Source organism: Lathyrus oleraceus, chromosome 2 (genome assembly GCF_024323335.1).
Source record: "Lathyrus oleraceus cultivar Zhongwan6 chromosome 2, CAAS_Psat_ZW6_1.0, whole genome shotgun sequence".
Lineage (NCBI taxonomy): Eukaryota > Viridiplantae > Streptophyta > Magnoliopsida > Fabales > Fabaceae > Lathyrus > Lathyrus oleraceus.
The window spans coordinates 261427444-261450566 of NC_066580.1; the positions used below are offsets into that span (position 1 = coordinate 261427444).

Below are 23123 nucleotides of genomic sequence, written 5' to 3' on the forward strand. Positions count from 1 at the left end.
ACGAAACAGAAACAATATATCATATATATCATGTTTTTTTGCATCAGAATTACTTATATCATATATATAAATTGATCAATCTCATTTTTGTAACCTATGGACGATCGATGTATCGCTGCTTCACCATACTAACGTCGGATTTCGAAGCATAGTCAACATCAATCATCCAAATCGTACACATCTGATACCAAATTTAATTGCTCATTTATTATTTAATTCATCTTGTCTTTTAATCGTATTAATATAGAAAATACATAAAATAAACATCTATCAGATGTATGGTTTCGTAAGTGGCTCTGATACCACTGAAGGAGAATAGCGATCCAAAATGCAGCGGAAATTAAAACTTTTTCCTTTAGTGATCCTTACGAATAGGCATGATCAGTGATAAAAATCGTTACTCTTGTGGCGATTGAAACCTTTGGTGCAGATCTAAGGAGTGATCACGAATGTTGAATGGTGACAATGCCTCTACTCATTCCACATGAACGAATCCTTCAGTCTCAGTGCTACCTGTTACGAATGAAGGTTTTGAGTGAGAGAGAGAAACTAAATATCATCTAATCAAATGCTTCTGCACAAGGGTTCTATTTATAGAACCATTTGCATGGGCTGCAAGCTAAAAAGCCCACATAAGTGTATGTGACCCATATCTTATGATACAAAATCACTTAAACGCGTGGTACCTTACCATATTTGGTATTCTACTTAAGTGCACCGTATCTTATGATGTTCTATAATTCAATTAAGTGCAACGTACCTTACGGTGTTCCTTATTTAATCTATCTTTCATCAATCCATCCTTTTGTGTGTGACCCTGTAGGTTTTCACGATATTGGCAATTATATTAAATCGCGTATTTCACATGATAAATAGTGAGCGGTATCTAGGAACACATCACTGCTACCCAAGACACGAAAATGTCATGTGATTTGACAAACCCTTTTAGGATAATACTTATGTGTACAAGTACCCTTTTGCCCCTATATATATATATTGAACACAAGGCATAGACCGTGTCATCCTTTTCCAGTTCAATATTAGGCCCTTAGACATTCATCCTGTAACGCAGGACAGGAAAATTCCATCTAGGTCACTCATGTCCCTCAGCATGCTTCGTGGAGTATCCATCAACTGTCCTTATGGTCATCCAGTTACGAACAATGTTTGATCAATAATAAAGCGTTCGACTCTACATCTAGGGTCCATAGTGGTTTCAGGTCGAAGGGTGGTATACACCACTATCACCATGAGAATAACTTATGACACTTTGCATAACATTTTACATAGTATTCTCATAGCGGGTGAATCTAGTATAAATATTACTCCTAATATTCATACCTATGTGTAAGATGTAACACCCCGATAATAATAAGATAATTATTTAATTTAAGTTAATAATATATTTATTAATTTAATTAAATAATTGGAATTATTATAATTATTGGAATATTATTGGGATTATTATTATTGGATTATTATTATTATTGGAATAAAAGTTGGAATTAGAAAAGGTCCCATTTGGTAAAAAGGGTTTTCACGTGAAAACAGAGAAACGACTCTAAAGTGGAAAAGGGCAAAGAGCAAGAGAACAAGGGTTGAAGGAAGAAAAAGCTTGGAGCTCAGAGATTCGCCGGATTAACTCAGGTAAGGGGGGTTTATCATCGTTTAATGGGTATTATGGGATAATATGTAATGGGTAGTGATAAACTATTGATTTGCCTCTGATTAGAATGATATATGCTGAAATTGAGAAATATTGGATGAACGAAATTTGGATTTTTGTAAAGGAAAATTCGTAAGGATTAGAGGGAATAATGTTAGAATTTGTGAAAATTGAATGTGTATGATCTGTTTTGAGAAGATGAATGAACGAATACTGTGTAAAATTGGACTGTGGAAGGTTGGATCTGAGGAATTTCGTAGCAGAGAAAGCCATTGCAGATCTGGAAATTCTGGTTTCTGGTCATACGCGTATGGCACTAGGCAATACGCGTATGGGATGGCTGGTACGCGTATGGATGAGGCCTTACGCGTATGGGTGAGGAAGATGATGTTTTGAACGTAGATTTGTCTCTGTTGGTACGCGTATGGGAGAGTGGTACGCGTAGCATACGCGTATGAGACAGGTGATACGCGTATGGGTTGGGCGAGGAAGTGCGCCATACGCGTATGGGCATAGGCAATACGCGTATGGGCAGTATTGTGATTTTCCTGAGCTGTTGTTGTGCAGTTTTTAGCTGTTCAGCTGAGTAATGTAATTTAGCTGATGTATGATATATTAGGGATCATTTCCCATTGTTTTGAGTAGTATAGGTATTAGTAGAGTGTGCTAATACTGTGGTTGTTATTTGGCATGATCTGATATGCTTATGTGATAAAATACTGATGATGTGTGATGGTATGCATGATGCTGTGAATGTATCAGTTATGTGTGCATTTGTGAATAGACTGTTTTATGGCTTAGAGTGTGAGCATATGTCTATTCTTGAATTGTTGTTGATGATTTAGCATTGCTAGGTGATTAGCATGCATATTGTGGCCTTTATGGTGGTAGCTAATTCCCATGGTGAGGAATTAGTGAGTTGGTCATTATGGACTGTTGTTGATGTTTGCATGCTAGGTGAATTAGCGTGCATAGCATGGCCCTTGGGGTGGTAGCTAATTCCCATGGTGAGGAATTAGTGAGTGAGTCACTAGGTCTCAAATGAGTGGGACTAGTGGGCTTGGTAGCCGTGCCTGGATTTGGACGGTGAGGTGAACTATATGTTCACAAATAGTCGGTACCGCATGCATGGAGTCTCATTGCATAATGTATGTATGACGTATAATATGAATGGATGTATTCCAATATTATACGTGTGTTTGTGTTGGCATTGAGTATGAGTATGAATTGTGTTGGTATTGAGTATGCCATTTGAGTTGATGTGCCGTCACCGAATGTGTGATATGATTAGGGTGATTAATGTGTTATTTACTTAGCATTACATGATATTTTATAATGCTTATTATATCGATTGAGGAACTCACCCTTACAACTATTTTTCAGGTAACGAGCAGTGATTGAGTAGGAGCTAGTGCTTGGAGTCTAGTGTAGTTCCTTAGTGGGTCATGCTCTGGTAGATGTAACATCGGGATGGGATGTTTTAAATGTTTTATTGTTGGTTGTGAAGCATTTTACATGTAATGTGTTACATGTTTTGCATGATTGAATTGGTCTCTATCCGCCGCGTATTATGCAAATGTTTACCTTGTTTTAATAAAAGAGCATGACAGTTATTATGGTGAATGGTGTGAAATGATTGTGTGACACCCTTAATTGCATAATTACTCTGATTGATATATTGTTATTTTAATTAAATATTTGGGGTATTTTAGAAGGGTGTTACATAAGACTTGATAACTCCTTATCCATGATCCATGAGATGTGATCATCAATCTATATATATAATAGTCTTAATGCTTTAATGTTATCCCACTTCACACCAACAGGTTATGCCATCAATTGTGCAAGAAGGGACGGTTTTTCCCCTTCAATAACCCAGAGTCAGTTATTGACTCCTAGAATAATTATGGTGGTAAAATATAAGTCTTTTTCCACATGTTTTACAATGCCCATGTCGGGGCGTGACCAACCTTATGGAATGCCAGCATCAGTGATGGTAAGCCTACATACTAATTCTGCAACTTTTATAGATAATGTTGTGAATACATATTCACCAATATTAGCGCCTGGGTCTGTCTTAGGTAACCATGGTCGAACCCTTCCACCCCATATGGGAATGGGATTTGGTTCCCAGGAAATGCCAATGTTTATGTCGAATTCTTTTATGGCAATGCTATATCAGATGAATGAGAGTAACCACGACATGGTCAATACTCTTACCTAATAAATGGGTACCATATTTAATCAATTGATTCAAAATACGAATCAGAGTTACCAACAGTTAGCGACTTAGATGAATCGAATTACTGATTTTTTTGGCACTCCGCCGACGCAAGTTTGACCCGTGGTACAACCCCAAGTCATTAGGAAAGTTCAAAATGAAAAGGGTAGCCTTAGAAGAAAACACCATAAATTAGGGGCAGAAATTTATGCCATAGGTAGTCGAACAGGAGATACCTAGGGAAGTTGAACATCAACATGTCATAATGGTTAATCGAAACCAAGACGCAAATCAAGTCGTTCACCAAGTTCGACGAGGAAATTTGTTGGGAGAAAACAACCTTGCAACCATTGTCGAACGGATAATGGCTCAAAATGGTGTGAACATAATCCTACAAAGGCCAAATAATACATATCCTCTATCAGAATATGTGTTACAAATTGAATTTCCAAGGGGATGGAAAGTCCCTAAGTTCACCAAATTTACTGGTGATACAAATGAGTCTAACGTCGAGCATATTTCTCGATATTTGATTGAGGCGGGAGACATAGTGAATAATGAGAACTTAAGAATGAGATACTTTCGGAGTTCTCTCACAAAAAATGCCTTTACATGGTTGGACTCGATTAGAAAGGTTGTTCCATGAGCAGTTTTACATGGGGAAATTCAAGATTAGTCTTAAATAATTGTTAAGCGTGAAGTGAAAGTTCTTTGATTCAATCAGTGATTACCTAAATCGATTATGATTATTCAAAACACGATGTTTTACTCAAGTGCATGAGCACGAGTTAATGGAAATGGCCGTTGGAGGATTATATAACTCTATTAGGAAGAATTTAGATACATAGTATCTAAGACATATGGTGCAGTTGGCCGACATAGTTCGACAAGTCAAAAGACTAAAGGCTGAGAAATCCAGAGTAAATAAAGGTAAGAAGGAACGTGTGGACTTCGTTGACATGGAAGACAGTGACTCGTCGTCAGATGTCGAATACAACCATGTCAAAGAAATTGAGGTCGATGTGGTTGAATTAAATCCAGTTCCCCCATATGAGTGTAAGTTGTTTACGCCTGCAAACGGGAAGAATCCTTCCGAACCTGAGAAAAATGAAAAGTTCTGTAATAAAACATACACCTTCGACATTGTCGCGCCTAGAAAAAATGAGAACACGGTGTTGCGAAGCGCAATTGCACGCTCGTGGGATGGAATAAACATAATCGCCACCAAACTTTATTTATCCCGGAGAGGGAAAGGGGAAATATCGATAAAACCCAAGAAACAACGACAATGATATTGGTCGTCACAACCAAATCAGGGTTATGGAGTTGATTATATAAGGGGAAGGTATTAACATCCCTCATGTTCGTTGTACTCAACGGGAATGATTAGGTTAGTTGTGCATGTTAGTGTTAACTTATAAATGTTAGGCTTATCAAGTTATTAAGAGGGAAAAGAAGAATATGAACAAAAGAAAAGAGAAAATGTTTTTGGATTTTTTAATAATGTGCGAAGAAAGGAACTAAACCTAATTTTTTTTTATTAATGGGCCTGACAAGATTTACAAATCCTGCTCCTACGTATCTCCGAGTGTAATAGAGAACTCAAGGATTACGTAGTTCTTGGTAGAAAATGTTTGTTTGTTGATAGATTTTAGCGAAAGCTACTTTGTGTCTATCGACGAAAACATTGTTGGCTACCCAAAACAAGTGGAGAATGGATCATTTGCATCATGGTCGAATGGATTCATAAATCAACATTCATGGGAAACATTGAAAGCTTACTCACACGTTCAGGTGGATGAAACATTTTTTTGCATCATCTTAAGACAAAGCACCTTTCGATTTAAAAAGTGTTTGAGGATCAATCGCACGGTGGTGAGAAAAGAGTTTGATTAGTTTGAATGTGTTTTGAGTAATGGCGAGAACTTGGATGGGCAAGACATCCATCTCGAATCCTAGCCTCAGGAGCTCGTGGTATCCACCATGTTCCGTTTCCGTCTTATTTGAAAAATTGTTTGATATTTTTAGGTGTTTTGAAGGTTTAATTGAGAAAAGGTTTGAAGAAACCACATTGAAAGTTTTGAATGATGGCGAGAGATATGATGGGAGAGATATCCATCTCGAATCTTAGTCTCAGAAGCTCGTGATATCCACCATGTTCCGTTTCCATCTTTATTAAAACGTGTTAAATAAGCATTAAGTGTTTTTTTTTCATTGTGAAAATGGCTTGACGTTGGTCAAGCATTTGATTAACTATTACAATATGGTTTGATGGAAAGGTTTGAGAAATAAAAGAGGAGGAAATGGATTGAAATGGATGGTTTGAAGTGGTCGAGTGGTTATTGAGAAAAATACTCGACGTTTGAGCGAGTTTTATTTTTGTTTTTCTTTGGAAAAAGATTGATTTTATTCTTGTGTTAGAAACTACCTAAACAAAGCAAACAAGAAATAAAGAGATGAAGTTATTACATGTCATGGGAATGGGGTACATTTTGTCGAATGAGGATATGAGATAATGAAACGATTAAATCAAAACTCAATTAACAAACACAAGTAAATGAGTGTACGTGCACGAGAAAATGGTCTCATTGTAAGAAGACCCAAGAGTAAGCCATGTGAATTGGAGATAACAACACAACGTCATATGTACAACACATGTTCATAGTAATTAAATCGAAAGAAGTAAAATAATGAAACGCGATAGAATCAAGATCATGATGCGAGGATGTGAATGAATGCCACATAACGCAGGGACGTGCAAAGCAAATGGAAATTAAGTTCAAATTTGATTTAAACAACAAAGACGTTGGATCATTTTTTTGTTATCATGAATTGAAGGAAATGCTAACATAGGACGTGTCATGGAAAAAATGGAACGGAATGGATTCATGCAATCAACCAAATGAAGTCATAAAGTGAGGTTTAATTCTCAATGGTAAAGCAAAAGGTGTCAAAACCGATATTAAGCAACCTCACAATCGATAAATAAAGTAAGCAAGAAATTGAGAAGTGCAATCGAAAACCTCGGTAATGTGCTCAAAGCCGGTTTGTGCGTATCAACAACTAATGAGAAGTCGAATGCAAAAGGTCATAAGGCGGCAAAATATAATCGATGTATCGATAAAAAAATATGGCGGCATAATGACATGAAAATGTCAAATCCGTGGATTAAAATCCGATTTTTAGCAATGAAAATAAATCTAAGAAAAGAACAACTTCACACACATAATATACTTTATTAATCATTAATATTGCGAAATTACAATGATCATAGTCGAAATAAAAAATGGAAAAATGAACATAAAAATGAAATTACATATAAATTGTAAATAGCAAGAGCTAAATGCTACAAACCCAAAGAAATGATAATTAATTTGATTAAAAACAATGTTAAAAAAACAAAACAAAAAGTAGTAAAGGAGTAGAAAAATCACAAAAATAAGAATGTGTGGCAAACAAGGGTTGAACCTAAGTCATGGGGGTTGAGAGACGTGAGCCTCAACCAACTAAACCATGACATCAATCTAGAAAAGCATGGCCTGGACAAATACACAAGGAGGAAAATACACATAAATGGAAAATAGAAATAAAACACACAAAAAATCGGGGGGTACACAAGTCTCGAACCCGAAAGATGGGGATTGGGAGACTAATGCCTCAACCAACCCAACCATTGACCTCATCTTGTTAAAGTAAGGCAATGAATAATATATAAAAGAAAAACGGAAATAATTGAAAAAACGAAGTGAACGTGAAAACTCAATGCAACATGATTTTCAATGAACGAATATTACTATTAATAATCTTCCTTAACTTATTGCAACACACACTGCAGACACAACAGAAAATCAACATAACCCAATAACAAAAAACAAACCAAATGTTGTGCATAAAAAGAAACATACGTAATTGAAAGCGACATGTCACAGTATATCAAATGAAAATTGGCAAAGTAATGGCATATGAATGATGTCGCACCCGCGGATTTACCCGATTTAACACAAAAAGCAAACCAACCAAACACAACATATTATTATTATTATAAATTACAATAGAATTAGAACCGAATTGCACATAGTCAAAAACAAAACATAATAAATGTAACCAACATCAAAGCATAAAAATATAACTCAAACATAATAAGAATATGTAATGCTAAAATGCAATCGAGCCGAAACATTACTGAATCTTCAACGGAGTTTATTTGTTGAATGTTAATGTCGTTTGCTGCTTGCTGCGGAATCGGTGACTGAATTGTGCTATTATTGCGGTTATGCTCACAATGTAGTGTTGAAGCAACAATGCACGTATGCTAACAGAAAGAAGATTAGTACAATTACCATATCTCACAGTAAGAACCTTGAACAAGCTTGCGCAAGGAACACTCACAGCAAGGATAGTGTCAAAAATGTTGCAATAGATATAACAAAGTTGTTTTTAAAGAAGAACGGAAAGGGCATAAATAAGGTTGTCTTTGATGTGTGGTAAGGGTGGCGACAACGTAGGTGTGTTGTTGTGACAAATCCATGTGGTTTTCCGGTGGAGAGGTCGTGTTTGAAGATTGTGAGGTTGTTTGGAATGAGTCATTGTCGTTATTACGATGAGTTGTAGGTGGTGGTCGTGAATTTTAAATGGAGGGGGTAGCCGGATTATGATTCAACGACGGAGGGAGTTGAGGTTATGAGGGTCTGTGGTGGTTTATAGCAGTTAGGTGTTGGTGAAGGGGGAGGAGGTGATCGGGAAAAATAGCAAGTGTACTATTTTACCGATGTAGTAATAAAAGGAATTATCCTGAGTATCGATCTCGAGGACTGCGTAGGAACTATCAGTGTTGATAATGATTCAATTAAACAAAATAACCTTGGGTTGGTAAGTGAAGAGTGAATTTGCTTTGTAAAATATAAAGGCAAAATAGAGATTTTTGAATGCAGAAAAGTTAAACATGCTAGATCAAGGGTGTATGAATTGCTCTGAAATAAACTTAATCCTTATTTTTATGATATCTATGTTCGAATGATTCAATATGGTTCTCAAGAGTAGTTTCCCCTAATTCCTTAGCCAGAAACCATTAACATTCAATTTTAAATCCCAATTCCTTAGCCATTCAAAAGAATATTAGTCCCATGTATGAATATCAAGAATTTCCCATCATCACTATTAGATCCTCATTCCTAAGAGAAATTAGCGATGTTGTTATACACATAGTGATAAAGGGATTTGTCAGACCTCCTTTACCTCCCAATCAATACCTAATTTTCCAATACGGCAAGCATTACACTCGTGATATAACAAATTGATTTCATAAAAACATAGACATTCATAACATTGTAGGAAAAAGGTTCATTACAAAAGCGATTCAGGGACACCCCCCTAGCATTGGGGGGTTTAGCTCATTATAGTATTCAAAGAAGGTACAAATATAAGATTAGACATTACAAGAGATTAGATAGCTTCGATCTTTAATTGCTTCCGCGCTTGATGATCTCCGTTCTCCAAAAATCTTGATTCTCTCGTTCTCTTTGTTTTTCGTTCCCGCTGTTTGTCTTTCCATTAGGTCTAAATAGTGTAGTACACATTACAGCCAAGTCAAAAAGCCAAAATTGCCCTTCGGGATCACTTCATGAGTGAAAATAGAAAATCCGAAAAATTCAGCGCGCTAGCCAACACGGGCCGTGCCAAGCAACACGGCCGGCCGTGTTGGCTCTTCAATTATTTTATTTTTGATTTTCCTTCAGACTTGCTGACACGGGCCGTGCCAAGCAACACGGCCGGCCGTGTCAACCCCCTGGTTTTTGTATGGGAAGAAGGTCTTCTTGCAGCACGGGCCGTGTCAGGAGACACGGGCCGTGTTTGGCTCCAGGAATTTCCTTCTATATTTTATTTCTTTTTCTTTCACTCTTCCATTGTTGCCTTGGCACTTCCGACTCTTCAACTACTTCTGAAACATGCACAATACCATGGAAACGACATCAAACGCATCTAAAAACTTAAATTAACACCAAAAGCAAAATAAGCATAAAACTTACTCAACTATGAAATACTTAAAATTCAAACACTAAAACTCAAAATAAAAGGTTACCACATTGATGAATTTTGGCCGAGAACATGATGAAAATCAAGTAAAATGGTGACCGATCACAACCCCAAACTTATCTCATTGCTTGTCCTCAAGTGATGCAAGAGACAACAAACAGAGGTCACCCCCAAAATTCCTTTTCACCACTATACAGCCGATGTTATTCGCACCGAGTTTCCTACCTTCATGGTCAAGACGTTGGCCACCCGATCCGAACTATCCGCTACACCTCACAGTCCAGCACCTCTTTACCTGCAAGCTTTTCATACATCTCACACAATCTCTCAGGGTTAGCACTAAAGACTCAGTATATGCAATATCGACTCTTAGTTTTTGAATAAATTCTACTTCTATTGCACAAACATAATTCACACACTTTTGGAGGACTTAGGGTTGTAACGGGGCTTAGGACAGGTGGGATAAACAACAAACGGATAGACAAAGGGTTTTTGGGCTCGGCACTCCTGTTATGTTTCTTGTACCTGTGCTTATTTTGATATACAGGGGTTCGACATCGACTATTTAACTTTACTCAACTGATTGAGTATTTCAAATGTAATCAAGTCGTTTAATTGGGACAAGTGCGTTTTGATGAGTTCTATTTTTCTTTTCTCTTTTTTTTTTTCCGAAGCATTCAAAGAGCCTCCAATTTTTCTTTTCTCTTTTCTTGTAACGATTTTTCGCACACTTGTCCCTATTGTATTAGATTTACCACCCCAAACTTAGAATTCACACAGTTTCCAAAATCCACAACATTTATGCCGAGCAAGGGTAGAAGAGATTATTATACTTTTTTTTTCTTTTCTGGCCATAGGGTAACATAAGCAGTTTACAAACAAACAAAATGGTTAAAGGCTCAAAGGGGTTCGCAACGGATAAAACGCACAAGGGTGGCTGGAAAGGCTCAAGGTTAAACAACAAAAATGTGCCTCAATGTGTGTCATAATGCAGTGCTATGTCAGTAGAACGTACGCAAAACCAGAGCGATAGAGTCATACCTGGATTAACTCTCATGATGATCTCTTAGTATTTGGCTTTTTGTAATCTCACCATGTGGGGTAAACTTGCAGGTTCCAAAGCACTCTCTGTGTAATGTAGCTTCTTTTTAGTTCAGGTGTACCATACTTCTATCTCAATCCAGTTTTCATCCCACTGTGTCCAACAATAGTTTTTCTTCGACTGCATAAATTTCCAGGGTGTCTCGGGAGCGTGAGTTCGGGTTGTGTCTTTCATCCACTAACCATCTTTCCATCACGCCTCTGGTTTTTATCCATCAATCTGTAACCCAACATCCAAACAGTTGAAAATAAAAGAAATCAAAGGAAAATTAACTTAAAAAAATGAAAAACCAAAACGGATAATAAATTAAAACAATGAAAGGAACCCCCCCCCCCCCCCCCCCCCACACTTGAACTAAACATTGACCCCAATGTTTAAACCCAAATGCAAGAGGGACTTATAGTGCCTACTGCGGAGGAGGGTGGTGTGGAAATTGCAACATCATATGTTGCATCATTCTTTGAATATCATCAATGGCAGCCCCTTGACGGAGCTGCTCTGTCACGATCCGATCAATCTCCGCTCCCTGGCGAGCCTGCTCGACACGGAACTGATCCATGTCCATGGGTGTCCATCCAGCAGAGGAGGCTCCCATACCTCTGTGGTGAGAGGTGTGAGGGTGAGGAACACCCCTCTCCCTTGCCGGTGCATCTTCCTCCCTCGTATCACCTGCAAGAAAATCATCTTCTCCCGCCTCTTCGGGGTCAACAGAGGTATACAACCAATTCTCATTGTTATCAACATTAGTTTTATCAGTGTTCGGTAAGCGGAACAGCCGGCGTGTTCGGCTCACCAACACATACCCATGACGGCTTTGTTCGAGCATGCCTTGCGTGCACAGGGCATTGAGGTCAAGCTTACCCAACGCCTGCATCGGGGTTTCTCCGTCCAACACCGGCCTACACCCACACCAGTCAGCAATTTGTGTTATCATACCTCCCACAGAAATGGCTCCTGAGCTTGCACGCCCCATGGTACCTAAATGGTCCGCGGCGAATGCCGCCACATTCACTGGTTCCTCATTAACCATGGCATGCATCAAATATAGCTCCCGCTTTGCCGCTACACCTGTACTATCTCCTCGTCCAAATAAGGTGAATGCTAACCCTTTTTGAGCATATCGGAAGCACGGGTTTTGAATCCATGATGCCTTTGCACTCCGGGGTTCGTACTGTGGTAAACCTGTAATAGAGGACCAAAAGGAACCTGCAGAAAAGTCATTTGGCACTGCCCCGGATCCTACCAATGGTAACCGGAGGCATTGCCCAAGCTGAATAACCGACATCGAGTAATCTTCGTTATAAAGTCGGAAACTCATGGTACCAAAATATTCATAGACATGACCAGTCCAATTTTTTTCCAATTTAAATTTAACAGTGCTTAGGAACTCTAGAGTGATGCGTTCATAGGTAGGCACATCAGCATGCATAAATTCAAAAATACCTAAATTGTGGAACATTTGGAATACATCATCTAAAATTCCTAAAGCACTCATAGTCTCATCACAAACATACCTTGTAGGTACAAGCTTCCTTTTAAGGTGAGTCTTGTACCTTTCAACATGGTCATCATCCTCAAAAATAATTTCGTGTGCATTCGGCATCCTCCGGGCCCTTTGTCTCGGCCTTGAGGTCTCTACCACCGCCTTTCCTCGCTCGGCTCTTTTGGGGGGCATAATGGTCACCTGAAAAGTTAGCGGAAAAAAAATAGTGGAGATAGAGAAAAATAATACCGTCACGGTGTAGAGTGCGAGAAACTGCTCAACTTTTGTGAAGGAACTTTGAAAAATAATGGTTGGATGATGAAGAAATATGAGGTTTAAGGTGAAATAAGTTATGGAGTTTAGGAGATATGAGGGAAAAATAGGGTTGGAGGAGATGAAGTGGCTGAAAAGTGAGTGGGGGAGGGGTAAAAGGTATTTAAAAACGTGTGGGCCCCACTCCAACGTCTCTAAATTTAAAAAAAAATTCTGAGTTACGCACTGCAACACGGCCCGTGCTGGACCACACGGCCGACCGTGTTGCACCCCTGGAAAATGTATGGGAAAAATGTAAGCATGCAACACGGCCCGTGTTGGCACACACGGCTGCCCCTGTTGCTCCTCTGGAAAATGTATTGGCTTCTGAAAATTGAGCAACACGGCCCGTGCTAGCTCACACGGCCGGCCGTGTTGCACCTCTTTTCTGACTACTTCCTTCATTGCTGGGTTAAGTCGTTGTTGAGGTTGGACAACTGGCTGGTGATCATCTTCCATGAAAATTTTGTGCATGCATATTGTAGGGCTTATTCCCTTCAAATTCTCTGTGTCGAGGACGACATATTTGAGGTTCTCCGGTAGTTGTTTCAATTCGGTTCCCTTCTTTTGTTCATCTTTCTTTTCTTCCACTAAGGGTTGCCTTAAATCTTTCCACCGGTTGTGTCGATAACCTTTAAAAGGTGGTGATGCTTCCGTCATGGCTAAAACTTCCATATCTTTCTCGTTAACTACTTCCTCTTTGTTAAAAATTGATAAGCTCAACACCCTTTCCAAGGGAAATTTTTGTGTTGTCAAGCAATTTTTCTTTTCACATATTTGATCGATTGTCTCAATATGTTGGCTAGTAGCAACCTCATCCTTGTACTTCATGGTGTTTCGCACATCAATTTTTAACTCTTCATCATACACTTTCAAAGTCATCGTGCCTTCTTCTATGTCGATCAAACATCTCCCGGTCTCTAAAAATGGTCTCCCCAAAATGATTGGTATCTCTTCATCTTCCGGCATTTCCAAAATGACAAAATCCACCGGAAACATAAACTTGTCGATCTTTACTAGCACATCTTCTACTATCCCATAGGGTCTCTTCACAGAGCGGTCAGCAAATTGGAGTGTCATTCTCGTATCTTGAATTTTACCTATCCCCAACTTCTTATAGATAGACAGCGGCATCAGACTTACACTCGCTCCCAAACCAATTAGAGCTTTCTTGAAGGATCTATCTCCAATGGCACACGGAATGGTCAGAGAACCTCGATCCTTCTTTTTCACCGGAACCTTCATACCCTGCAAAATGGCATTACAAGTTTCCGTTAGAATAATCGGGTTAGTTTCTATGGTCCGCTTCTTCGAGATGATGTCTTTCATGAACTTTGCGTAGGTAGGCATTTGCTCAAGCGCCTCCAAGAAAGGAATGTTTAGCTCAAGCTTTTTAAACATTTCCAAGAACTTCTCAAAGTTTTTCTCATGCTGCCCTTTCTTCTTATTTCTTGTTGGGAATGGCAGTTTGACGGCCGGTTTTTGATCATTCACTTTATCTTTAACCACTCGTTCATCATGAGTGACCTCTTCATTTGCAACCTCATTTTCTTTTATCTCTAGATCAACTTCAAGCAATAAGTCTTCTTCTTCAGAACTCTTCTCAGGTATTTCTTTTGACTTACCATTCCTGGTGGCCACCGCATTCACATGATAATTTTCTCTTGGATTAGTAACCGTAGAACTTGGTAAAACTCCCTGTTGTGGAGAACCCGCTAGTTGTTGTGCTATCTGACTCATTTGTATTTCAAGATTCTTAATTGAAGCACTTGTGTTTTTTAAATTACTTCGAGTCTCTTCTTGAAATTGAGAGCTTTGAGCGGCCATCTTCTCAATGGCAATCTCCCAATCAGCTTTTCTTGGTACCTGTTGCTGAAACTGTTGTTGAGGTTGTTGATACGGTTGTTGTTGTTGTGGTTGGTTCTGCACATTTCCTTGTTGATCCTTCCATGAGAAATTTGGATGGTTTTTCCAACCCGGATTATATCTGTTTGAATAAGGGTTGTTCTGCCTAAGAAACTTGATCTCCTCAATTTGTTGTGCGGTAGCAAAGCAATGTGCGGTAAGATGAGGTCCTCCACAAATTTCGCAATTACTAGTTTGAGTTGGTTGAACCTGTTGAACCTGTGCCACAGTTTGGGTATCAATAGCCATCTTCTTCAGTCTCCTTTCTACTTCAGCTTCTATTTGATCTTCCATCTTCACCACTTGGCTTGCCAATTTCAGGTCAATTATCCCTTCGGGTTGACTAACACTGCGGTCATACAACTCCAAGTGCTCATTGGCTGCAATGGCTTCGATAATCTTTTTAATACCAGTGGCTGTTGTAAAGTTGGTTGAGCCACCAGCTGCTGTGTCAATGAGTTGCTTAGTCTTCAGCCGAAGACCATTCACAAAATTCTGCATTTGCTCCGTTGCATCCATATTATGAGTAGGACATGCAACCAACAATTGTTTGAACCTCTTATACGCATCTCCAAGTGACTCTCCTTCCTTCTGTTTAAAATTCACTATGTCGTACCTCTTTCGGATGTACACAGAGGCCGGAAAGTACTCGTTGAGAAAAGTTGTCTCCATCTGTTGCCAAGTTGTGATGCTTCCAGTAGGTAAACAGTAGAACCACTCTTCAGCATCTTCTGACAATGTAAACGGAAACATGACCAGCTTTTTAGCTTCCTTAGAATGTCCCTCAATCTTTAACGACGTAGTCATAGTCAGAAACCTTTGCAAATACTTGTTGGCATCTTCGTTAATTTTTCCTGCGAAAGGTCTCCTTTCTAGTTGCCGTATCGTTGAGGGGTGAAGTTGAAAGTGGGCAACATTGACTGGTTGATTCACGATTGTCATCCTTCCAGGCGGGGCATTTTCTCCCCCGTAATCACCTAATAGTCTCTCCGCAGGAGGTGGATCAGCTGCCATAGTTTCAGGTTCGGTATCAGAATTTCCAGAATCAGAGTGTTCCGAATGAATTGAAACGGTTCCCTCTTTCTTAGAATCAGAAACTATCAGCGGTTCTCCTGTTACTTCCAGTCTGTCGTGTCTGGCTTTTCTGATTCGTGCTCGCAACGATCGTTCTGGTTCTGCGTCAAAAAGAAATTCAGCTGAGGCCTTACCTCGCATAAACTATTAGACAGTTGTTAGGATAGGCAAAGTGATATAAACAAATAAAATAAAGTAAAATTTTAGTTGCAGAGCAACAAAATTCCAATTGAATAATTATTAACAGATAGTTTGGCAGTCCCCGGCAACGGCGCCAAAAACTTGATCGGGAAAAATAGCAAGTGTACTATTTTACCGATGTAGTAATAAAAGGAATTATCCTGAGTATCGATCTCGAGGACTGCGTAGGAACTATCAGTGTTGATAATGATTCAATTAAACAAAATAACCTTGGGTTGGTAAGTGAAGAGTGAATTTGCTTTGTAAAATATAAAGGCAAAATAGAGATTTTTGAATGAAGAAAAGTTAAACATGCTAGATCAAGGGTGTATGAATTGCTCTGAAATAAACTTAATCCTTATTTTATGATATCTATGTTCGAATGATTCAATATGGTTCTCAAGAGTAGTTTCCCCTAATTCCTTAGCCAGAAACCATTAACATTCAATTTTAAATCCCAATTCCTTAGCCATTCAAAAGAATATTAGTCCCATGTATGAATATCAAGAATTTCCCATCATCACTATTAGATCCTCATTCCTAAGAGAAATTAGCGATGTTGTTATACACATAGTGATAAAGGGATTTGTCAGACCTCCTTTACCTCCCAATCAATACCTAATTTTCCAATACGGCAAGCATTACACTCGTGATATAACAAATTGATTTCATAAAAACATAGACATTCATAACATTGTAGGAAAAAGGTTCATTACAAAAGCAATTCAGGGACACCCCCCTAGCATTGTGGGGTTTAGCTCATTATAGTATTCAAAGAAGGTACAAATATAAGATTAGACATTACAAGAGATTAGATAGCTTCGATCTTCAATTGCTTCCGCGCTTGATAATCTCCGTTCTCCAAAAATCTTGATTCTCTCGTTCTCTTTGTTTTTCGTTCCCGCTGTTTGTCTTTCCATTAGGTCTAAATAGTGTAGTACACATTACAGCCAAGTCAAAAAGTCAAAATTGCCCTTCGGGATCACTTCATGAGTGAAAATAGAAAATCAGAAAAATTCAGCGCGCTAGCCAACACGGGCCGTGCCAAGCAATACGGCCGGCCGTGTTGGCTCTTCAATTATTTTATTTTTGATTTTCCTTCAGACTTGCTGACACGGGCCGTGCCAAGCAACACGGCCGGCCGTGTCAGCCCCCTGGTTTTTGTATGGGAAGAAGGTCTTCTTGCAGCACGGGTCGTGTCAGGAGACACGGGCCGTGTTTGGCTCCAGGAATTTCCTTCTATATTTTATTTCTTTTTCTTTCACTCTTCCATTATTGCCTTGGCACTTCCGACTCTTCAACTACTTCTGAAACATGCACAATACCATGGAAACGACATCAAACGCATCTAAAAACTTAAATTAACACCAAAAGCAAAATAAGCATAAAACTTACTCAACTATGAAATACTTAAAATTCAAACACTAAAACTCAAAATAAAAGGTTACCACATTGATGAATTTTGGCCGAGAACATGATGAAAATCAAGTAAAATGGTGACCGATCAGGAGGCAAGGTTGTTTACGAAGGAGACAGAAGAAGAAAAGGGTATGTGAGGTTGGTTAAGGGTGGTGAAGGAGAATGAACGACTATGAGGTTATGGGTGGGTGTTTGAGGAATGATAAAATGGAAAGAAAAAAAAGAGGAAATGGAAAGAAGAAGAAGAAGAAGAAGAAAGGAGAAAAAATTATGAGAGAGGAGTATGATCTTCTGAACATTTTTTTTACGTTTTCAAACTTCCATAAATACATTTATGATAATGAGTGTCGCATGCGTTGGATTGTGGATCTCTTGGCCAAAACTATTATTTTTTCCCTCTAGTGGGACACATGTCAACCTTTTACTTGAGAAAGGGAGATATTTCTTATGGGTGAGTGGTTCATTTGTGAGTGAAAGAAAATAACCATTGCCGGCTTTTTGTTTTTACTCCACCGAGATAAGTTGGCTCATGAAATGGGAGAGAAATTTTGAATAGTTTCTTGTGAGGACACATGACACAAAGTTATTGGAATGAGAGAGAGATCTTCCTATTTTCTTGATTTCTTCTTTACAAATTTTAATTATTAAGCAAACTTCAAAAATGAATTAAAAATAAATGACAACCAAAATTCAAATTAAAAACATGATTATATCTAAATAATCGTCCCGATTATTTTGACTAAAAAACATAAATAAATGGATAAAAAATGAATAAAAACTGGGCGCAAGAATGCCCAGAAAATTAAAATGACTGCACAACAATGATCATCGCGAAATAAGCCTCTCAACAACATACATGTTTTTGTAAAATTTTGAAATAAAAAAAATCCAGCTAAAACGCTTAGGCGGATCAAAATGTGAATAAAAAGTAGACGAAAAAATCAGATAAGAACACCAGGTTAAACTACGTGAAACATAGATTAATAAAATTGACGTCTGCAAGCTCGATTCAGAAATTGTTCGCCTACTGATTTGACACACATTTGAAAATTGATTCAACCGGTATGTCTGTAGATCCGGAAATTTATTCTGACTGACATTGTAGGCATGGAATGCATGCTATGATATGCAGAGATGCAAAAGCTATGATGTATGTATTGATTTAGCGATTCAGGATCAAAATTAAGGTGTGACAGACATGACCAAATGCGATGAGATTGTTTACTTATTGGTCACAAATGGTCAAGTACTAGTGCCACCAGGCGCGAAAGTGCCACCATTAGAATAAAGAAAGAAACGAGGGTTTTGTAAATATCATAATTTTCTAGGGAATAAGACCTCATAATGCTTTCTTTTCAGGGATCTTGTTCAAAATGCATTTAACAAAGGAAGGCATAAAGTTTCCAAAAGCAAGGCTCTAATGAAGTTCGCCTCTGACCCGCTCCAAGTCGGGGACGCCAATTACGTAGAGCCTGTAACCATAAATATGGTCGAAATTACTAAGGATTTCGACATGGTTGAGTTAGAAAGTGAGAACCAGATTAAGGTTGTGTGCCCTAAGGCTAGAGAGGGGTTGCTAAAATTTCTCCACAGGTGAAAAGATGAAGATTCAGAAGTGATGTTGTATCCTTAATGCGGTGATGTGTTTGATAAAAAGGTTGCAAAGAAGGTCAAAAGTGCTCAACAGGAAAAGAAGAACGTGAACTGGAGGAAGAATAGGCCTCAATTTTATTTCGACGAAATGGGGGACCCTTAGGAGAAGGAACAATTACCTGCCCAATAAAAGGGTAAGCCTAATGCTTATGTACCAACATCCAACGCTCCCTAGGGGGGTGGACGAAACCTGCTGGCAAAGGACAAGAGTATGGGAATCAAAAGTGGAGGAATTTTGAAATGGCCCGAGGTTAACCGATGAATTATCGAGAGAATTTTTAGATGTCAGAGAGACGTTCATATGGTCCCAGTAATTATAAGGGAAAAAACCAAATGTCAAGAACTCAATGGAGTAGATTTCAGAGAAATAAAAAGGTTGAGAAGGAAGCCGCATAATCAAGTAATAATCAGGCATGTCAAATTCAAGTGAAAAACTAGGTGAAGAAACCAGTGGGGAGACAATTATTTTCTCCTAAAACAAGCCAGTCGAAAGGAAAGGAGAAAGAAGGGGTACCATCGAAGGAGGACAAGTTAGTGACTGACAATTTCGACTTTGGGTTGGAAGATGATTTTGACGTGTTGTGCAACGTGGTATCGATACTCCCTAAGGAGTATGATTGTGTAACAAAAGTGGTTAAACCTGAAGATTGTGAGGAAGAAGAGATGGCTAAGCACAAACCAGTGTGTTATTTCTAGATGGATAACAGGTGTATCACATAACATAATGCGTTTTTCAAAAGGCCTCCCGAGGGGATGAAGATTCATTTGAAACCCCTATTTATAAGAGAAAAAGTAGAGAATATCACGGTGAACAAAATACTGGTAGATGGTAGAAGGAAAGTTCGACACAGACTTGAGGCCCCATAACATGGTGCTTTAAAATTATGAAGGGAAGACATGACAAACCATAGGGGTCATACATGTTGATGTAATAGTGGGATCTATAACTTGACCTATAGTGTTTATGGTTATAGCATCAAAGGCTAGCTACAATTTACTCATGGGTCGAGAATGGATCCATGAGCGGGAGCGGTGCCTTCTTCACTTCATCAAAGACTAGAAATTTGGAGAAATGATGGGATAATGGAGAATGTCAAAGAAGACCAAGGATACTACATGGAAGAGGTGAACCACATTGATAAAAGAAATTTTGATAAGAATCTAGTCAACATAGCACCTTGCACACTAGCAGGGTTTGCTTTCATGTGGGACAAATAGATAATATGTGAGAGGACTTATGACACAATCCGAACAACTGGATGGGGCGACGAATTTGATGACGAGGTATGAATTTGATGCATTGAAGCAAATAACGGCTTATGTAGCTATGAACAGATTAAAAGCGTCCTTGGAGGCCGAAGTACCATACATGGTTGTCAAAGCCAATGAGGTGGAAGTGTTCAACGTGAGCCAAAGGATACGTATTGGACCGACACTAATCGAAGAGCCGCAGACGGAAGACCCAGAAAATGATGGTCTAAAATACTAGAGGCTCGACTGCATCTATGATGACGAGCCTTTAGGTTTTGAGAAGGATCCTATTGCGTCTACCACAAAGATGCAACCTCAGGATCCACTTGAAGAAATTGATTTGGGAGATGGAACTACCCAAAGGCCGAGTGTCGCAACCTGAAAAAGGAGATGCGAAAAAACAACCGGCGAGAAAGAAATGACAGAAGAGTCGCCACCGTGCGTTATTTATCCCAAAGGAGGGAAAGGAAACGCTCGAAGTAAACTTGGAAAAAGGAAAGGAAACGACAAGGTCTCGCAACCAAATCTTGGGTTCGGGAGTCGATTATGCGAAGGGAAGGTATTAGCACCCCTATGCATCCGTAGTACTCTACGGGATCCACTCTTGTTGTTCTTGTCTAAAGGGTGTGGGTGTATCTAATGTACTATTTGCTAAAAGAGGGGGTCAAAAGAAAATGACTCGCACGGATATCGCATCCACTGCATACGTATCTCATCTGAATATGAGAATTAGAGTCTTCGTAGCTCGGCTACCTATGGGTTAAAGAGGAGTGTGCTCGCTAAGACATCGTGTCTTATGCCTACATATCTCATCTGGAATGAGAATCAGAGCAAACCGTAGTTCGGCTAACTACGGGTTAAGGGTTGTATTTTTTAGATGAACGACGTTACTACGCAATCTACCTGATGCTCGACCTTTGGAGACTTACTCGCCTGTAGTAGAAGGAGTTAGCGTGTTTTTAGGAGAAGAAAAATTAATGAGTTTGTTTGGGTTTTAGGAATGCTCTTGCAAAAAAGGAAGTCCTCGACTAAGGAACAGTGCTACCTTAATTGACATGCAAACGAGAGACTATACGAAGCCTAGCAATCCTATGGGGAGACGATCACAGCATACAAAACAAACATGCATAAAGTAAAATTCCACCAAGGGGGCTCAAACCTACATGGGTAGGGCTTTAGTCAAGAGGGGTCATATCAACCTCGACAAAAAAGCCATGGAATAGGTAATCAAATGGGCTCTTAACCACTGACATTGAACGTCAGGGTGAGCAGATCAAAAGGGTAATGAGGATAAGACCTCATAGCTCTTAACCCTGGACAGGGTGAGCTCATGACAAAAAGTGGGGATTCAGAAAGGTGAAACCCTCTCCACTGACTGACCGGACAAAAGATCTTGGGCTTTTGTTCTGAAGCTTCGACACGTAGTGCGAGCATAAAGAACGACACACTGAATAACGGGGGATTGATTACTAATCCCTTTTATCCGTCAATTGCCTCTTCGTGGAGGTCTTTAGCACTAGTGCCTCCTTTTGGAGGTCTTTGGGCACAAAAGTAAACAAACAAAAGAAAACATTGCCTCCTATCAAGGTCTTCCAGCTAAGAAAGCGGTAAAATGCGGGAAAGATAAAGGGATCAAGAGGTCTACCACACGGATAAAGATCTGAAATAATAACAGCTAAAGAAATAAGAAACCCAGAGATCTCTCGAGCTTGCACCATCAAAGAAAGCAAGTCAATACAGGTAATCGGAATAAATCTCCAAATGGTATCCCACAAATAAAATGGAATGCCAAGCAAGCTATCCTTTCAGGGTTCATGTGAGCCCTCACAAAAGAACTCAACAAACAGGTTAGAGTGACAAGATGGGGTGCAATCAAGAGTTGCCCCAAATCAAAATGTAACCACATGAATCATGTCATTAAAATTCACAAAAAGAGCTCACAAAAAGCAACCAAGTGTAGGAGGCCTAAACCTCTTGTCAAACACATGCATCAAAAGGGTATCAAAATTCAAAGTCAGGGGGCAAGGATCCACACATCAAGGCATGACATACATACTAAAACATGTTCCCACATGCAAAACCTAACGATACCCACTCTTCCAAATTCACCCATAATACCTCATACATTCAGAAATTTCAAATTGAAGGCGTAAAGTAATGGGAATAGGGCAAACCTGATTGGAGAGATCGGTTAAAATTGAATTACACCCGTGGGTTTGCAGAACAATCTTAGGGTTTGTGTGAGAAGTGTGTGAGTCAGAGTGAAAAGTCTCAGAGTCCGAGTGAATTTTTCTCTTCAGTGTCTGGAGGCTACTCTGAATTCTGTTAGAATGTTCTCTCTAGGGTTTTGTTCCAAGGAAACTTCAGAGTGTTTTCAGCTTTCACCAATTCTCCCTCTCTCTCTTTCTCTTTCCTTTACTGAAATTTCAGAATTTATAACCTGGTTTTCGTGGTTTTGTGGGCTTAAATGAGAGAGGTCCAAGTTCAAGATTTTTCTGTTATATTTTATTTATTTATTTATTTTTTGTTTTTTCGTTTTTTTTTCGTTTTTATATTCAAAACGCGTGGGCTTCGCCTAGCGAGCATGACAGTTCAAGAAATTCCTCTGAGCGTAGGTGATTCTGGTGGCTTTTCTTGGGACTCGCTAGGAGACCCATTCTCCTCGCCTAGCGAGCATGACAGCTCATGAACAAACTTTTGCTCCTTCAAGATTAACGTTTTGACTGATGAATAGACCCAATTTGAACATGTTGGAAGTATCTCAAGCCATTCCCTTGTGCTGACTTATCACCCAGATAGGACCCACAAAGTGCCTTGGATGATA

The 23123-nt window shown here is 39.1% G+C and overlaps 1 protein-coding gene across 1 annotated transcript; it reads right to left on the bottom strand.

Moving 5' to 3' along the window:
• Positions 1 to 13893: 13893 nt before the first annotated feature.
• LOC127122813 (uncharacterized) lies at positions 13894 to 15736 on the bottom strand. Its single transcript, XM_051053095.1, has 4 exons — positions 15263 to 15736; positions 14747 to 15217; positions 13961 to 14548; positions 13894 to 13917 (listed from the first exon to the last, which is right to left on the bottom strand). The coding sequence occupies exons 1-4, from the start codon at positions 15734 to 15736 to the stop codon at positions 13894 to 13896; spliced, it is 1557 nt and encodes a 518-aa protein (XP_050909052.1).
• Between the last annotated feature and the right edge of the window lie 7387 nt (positions 15737 to 23123).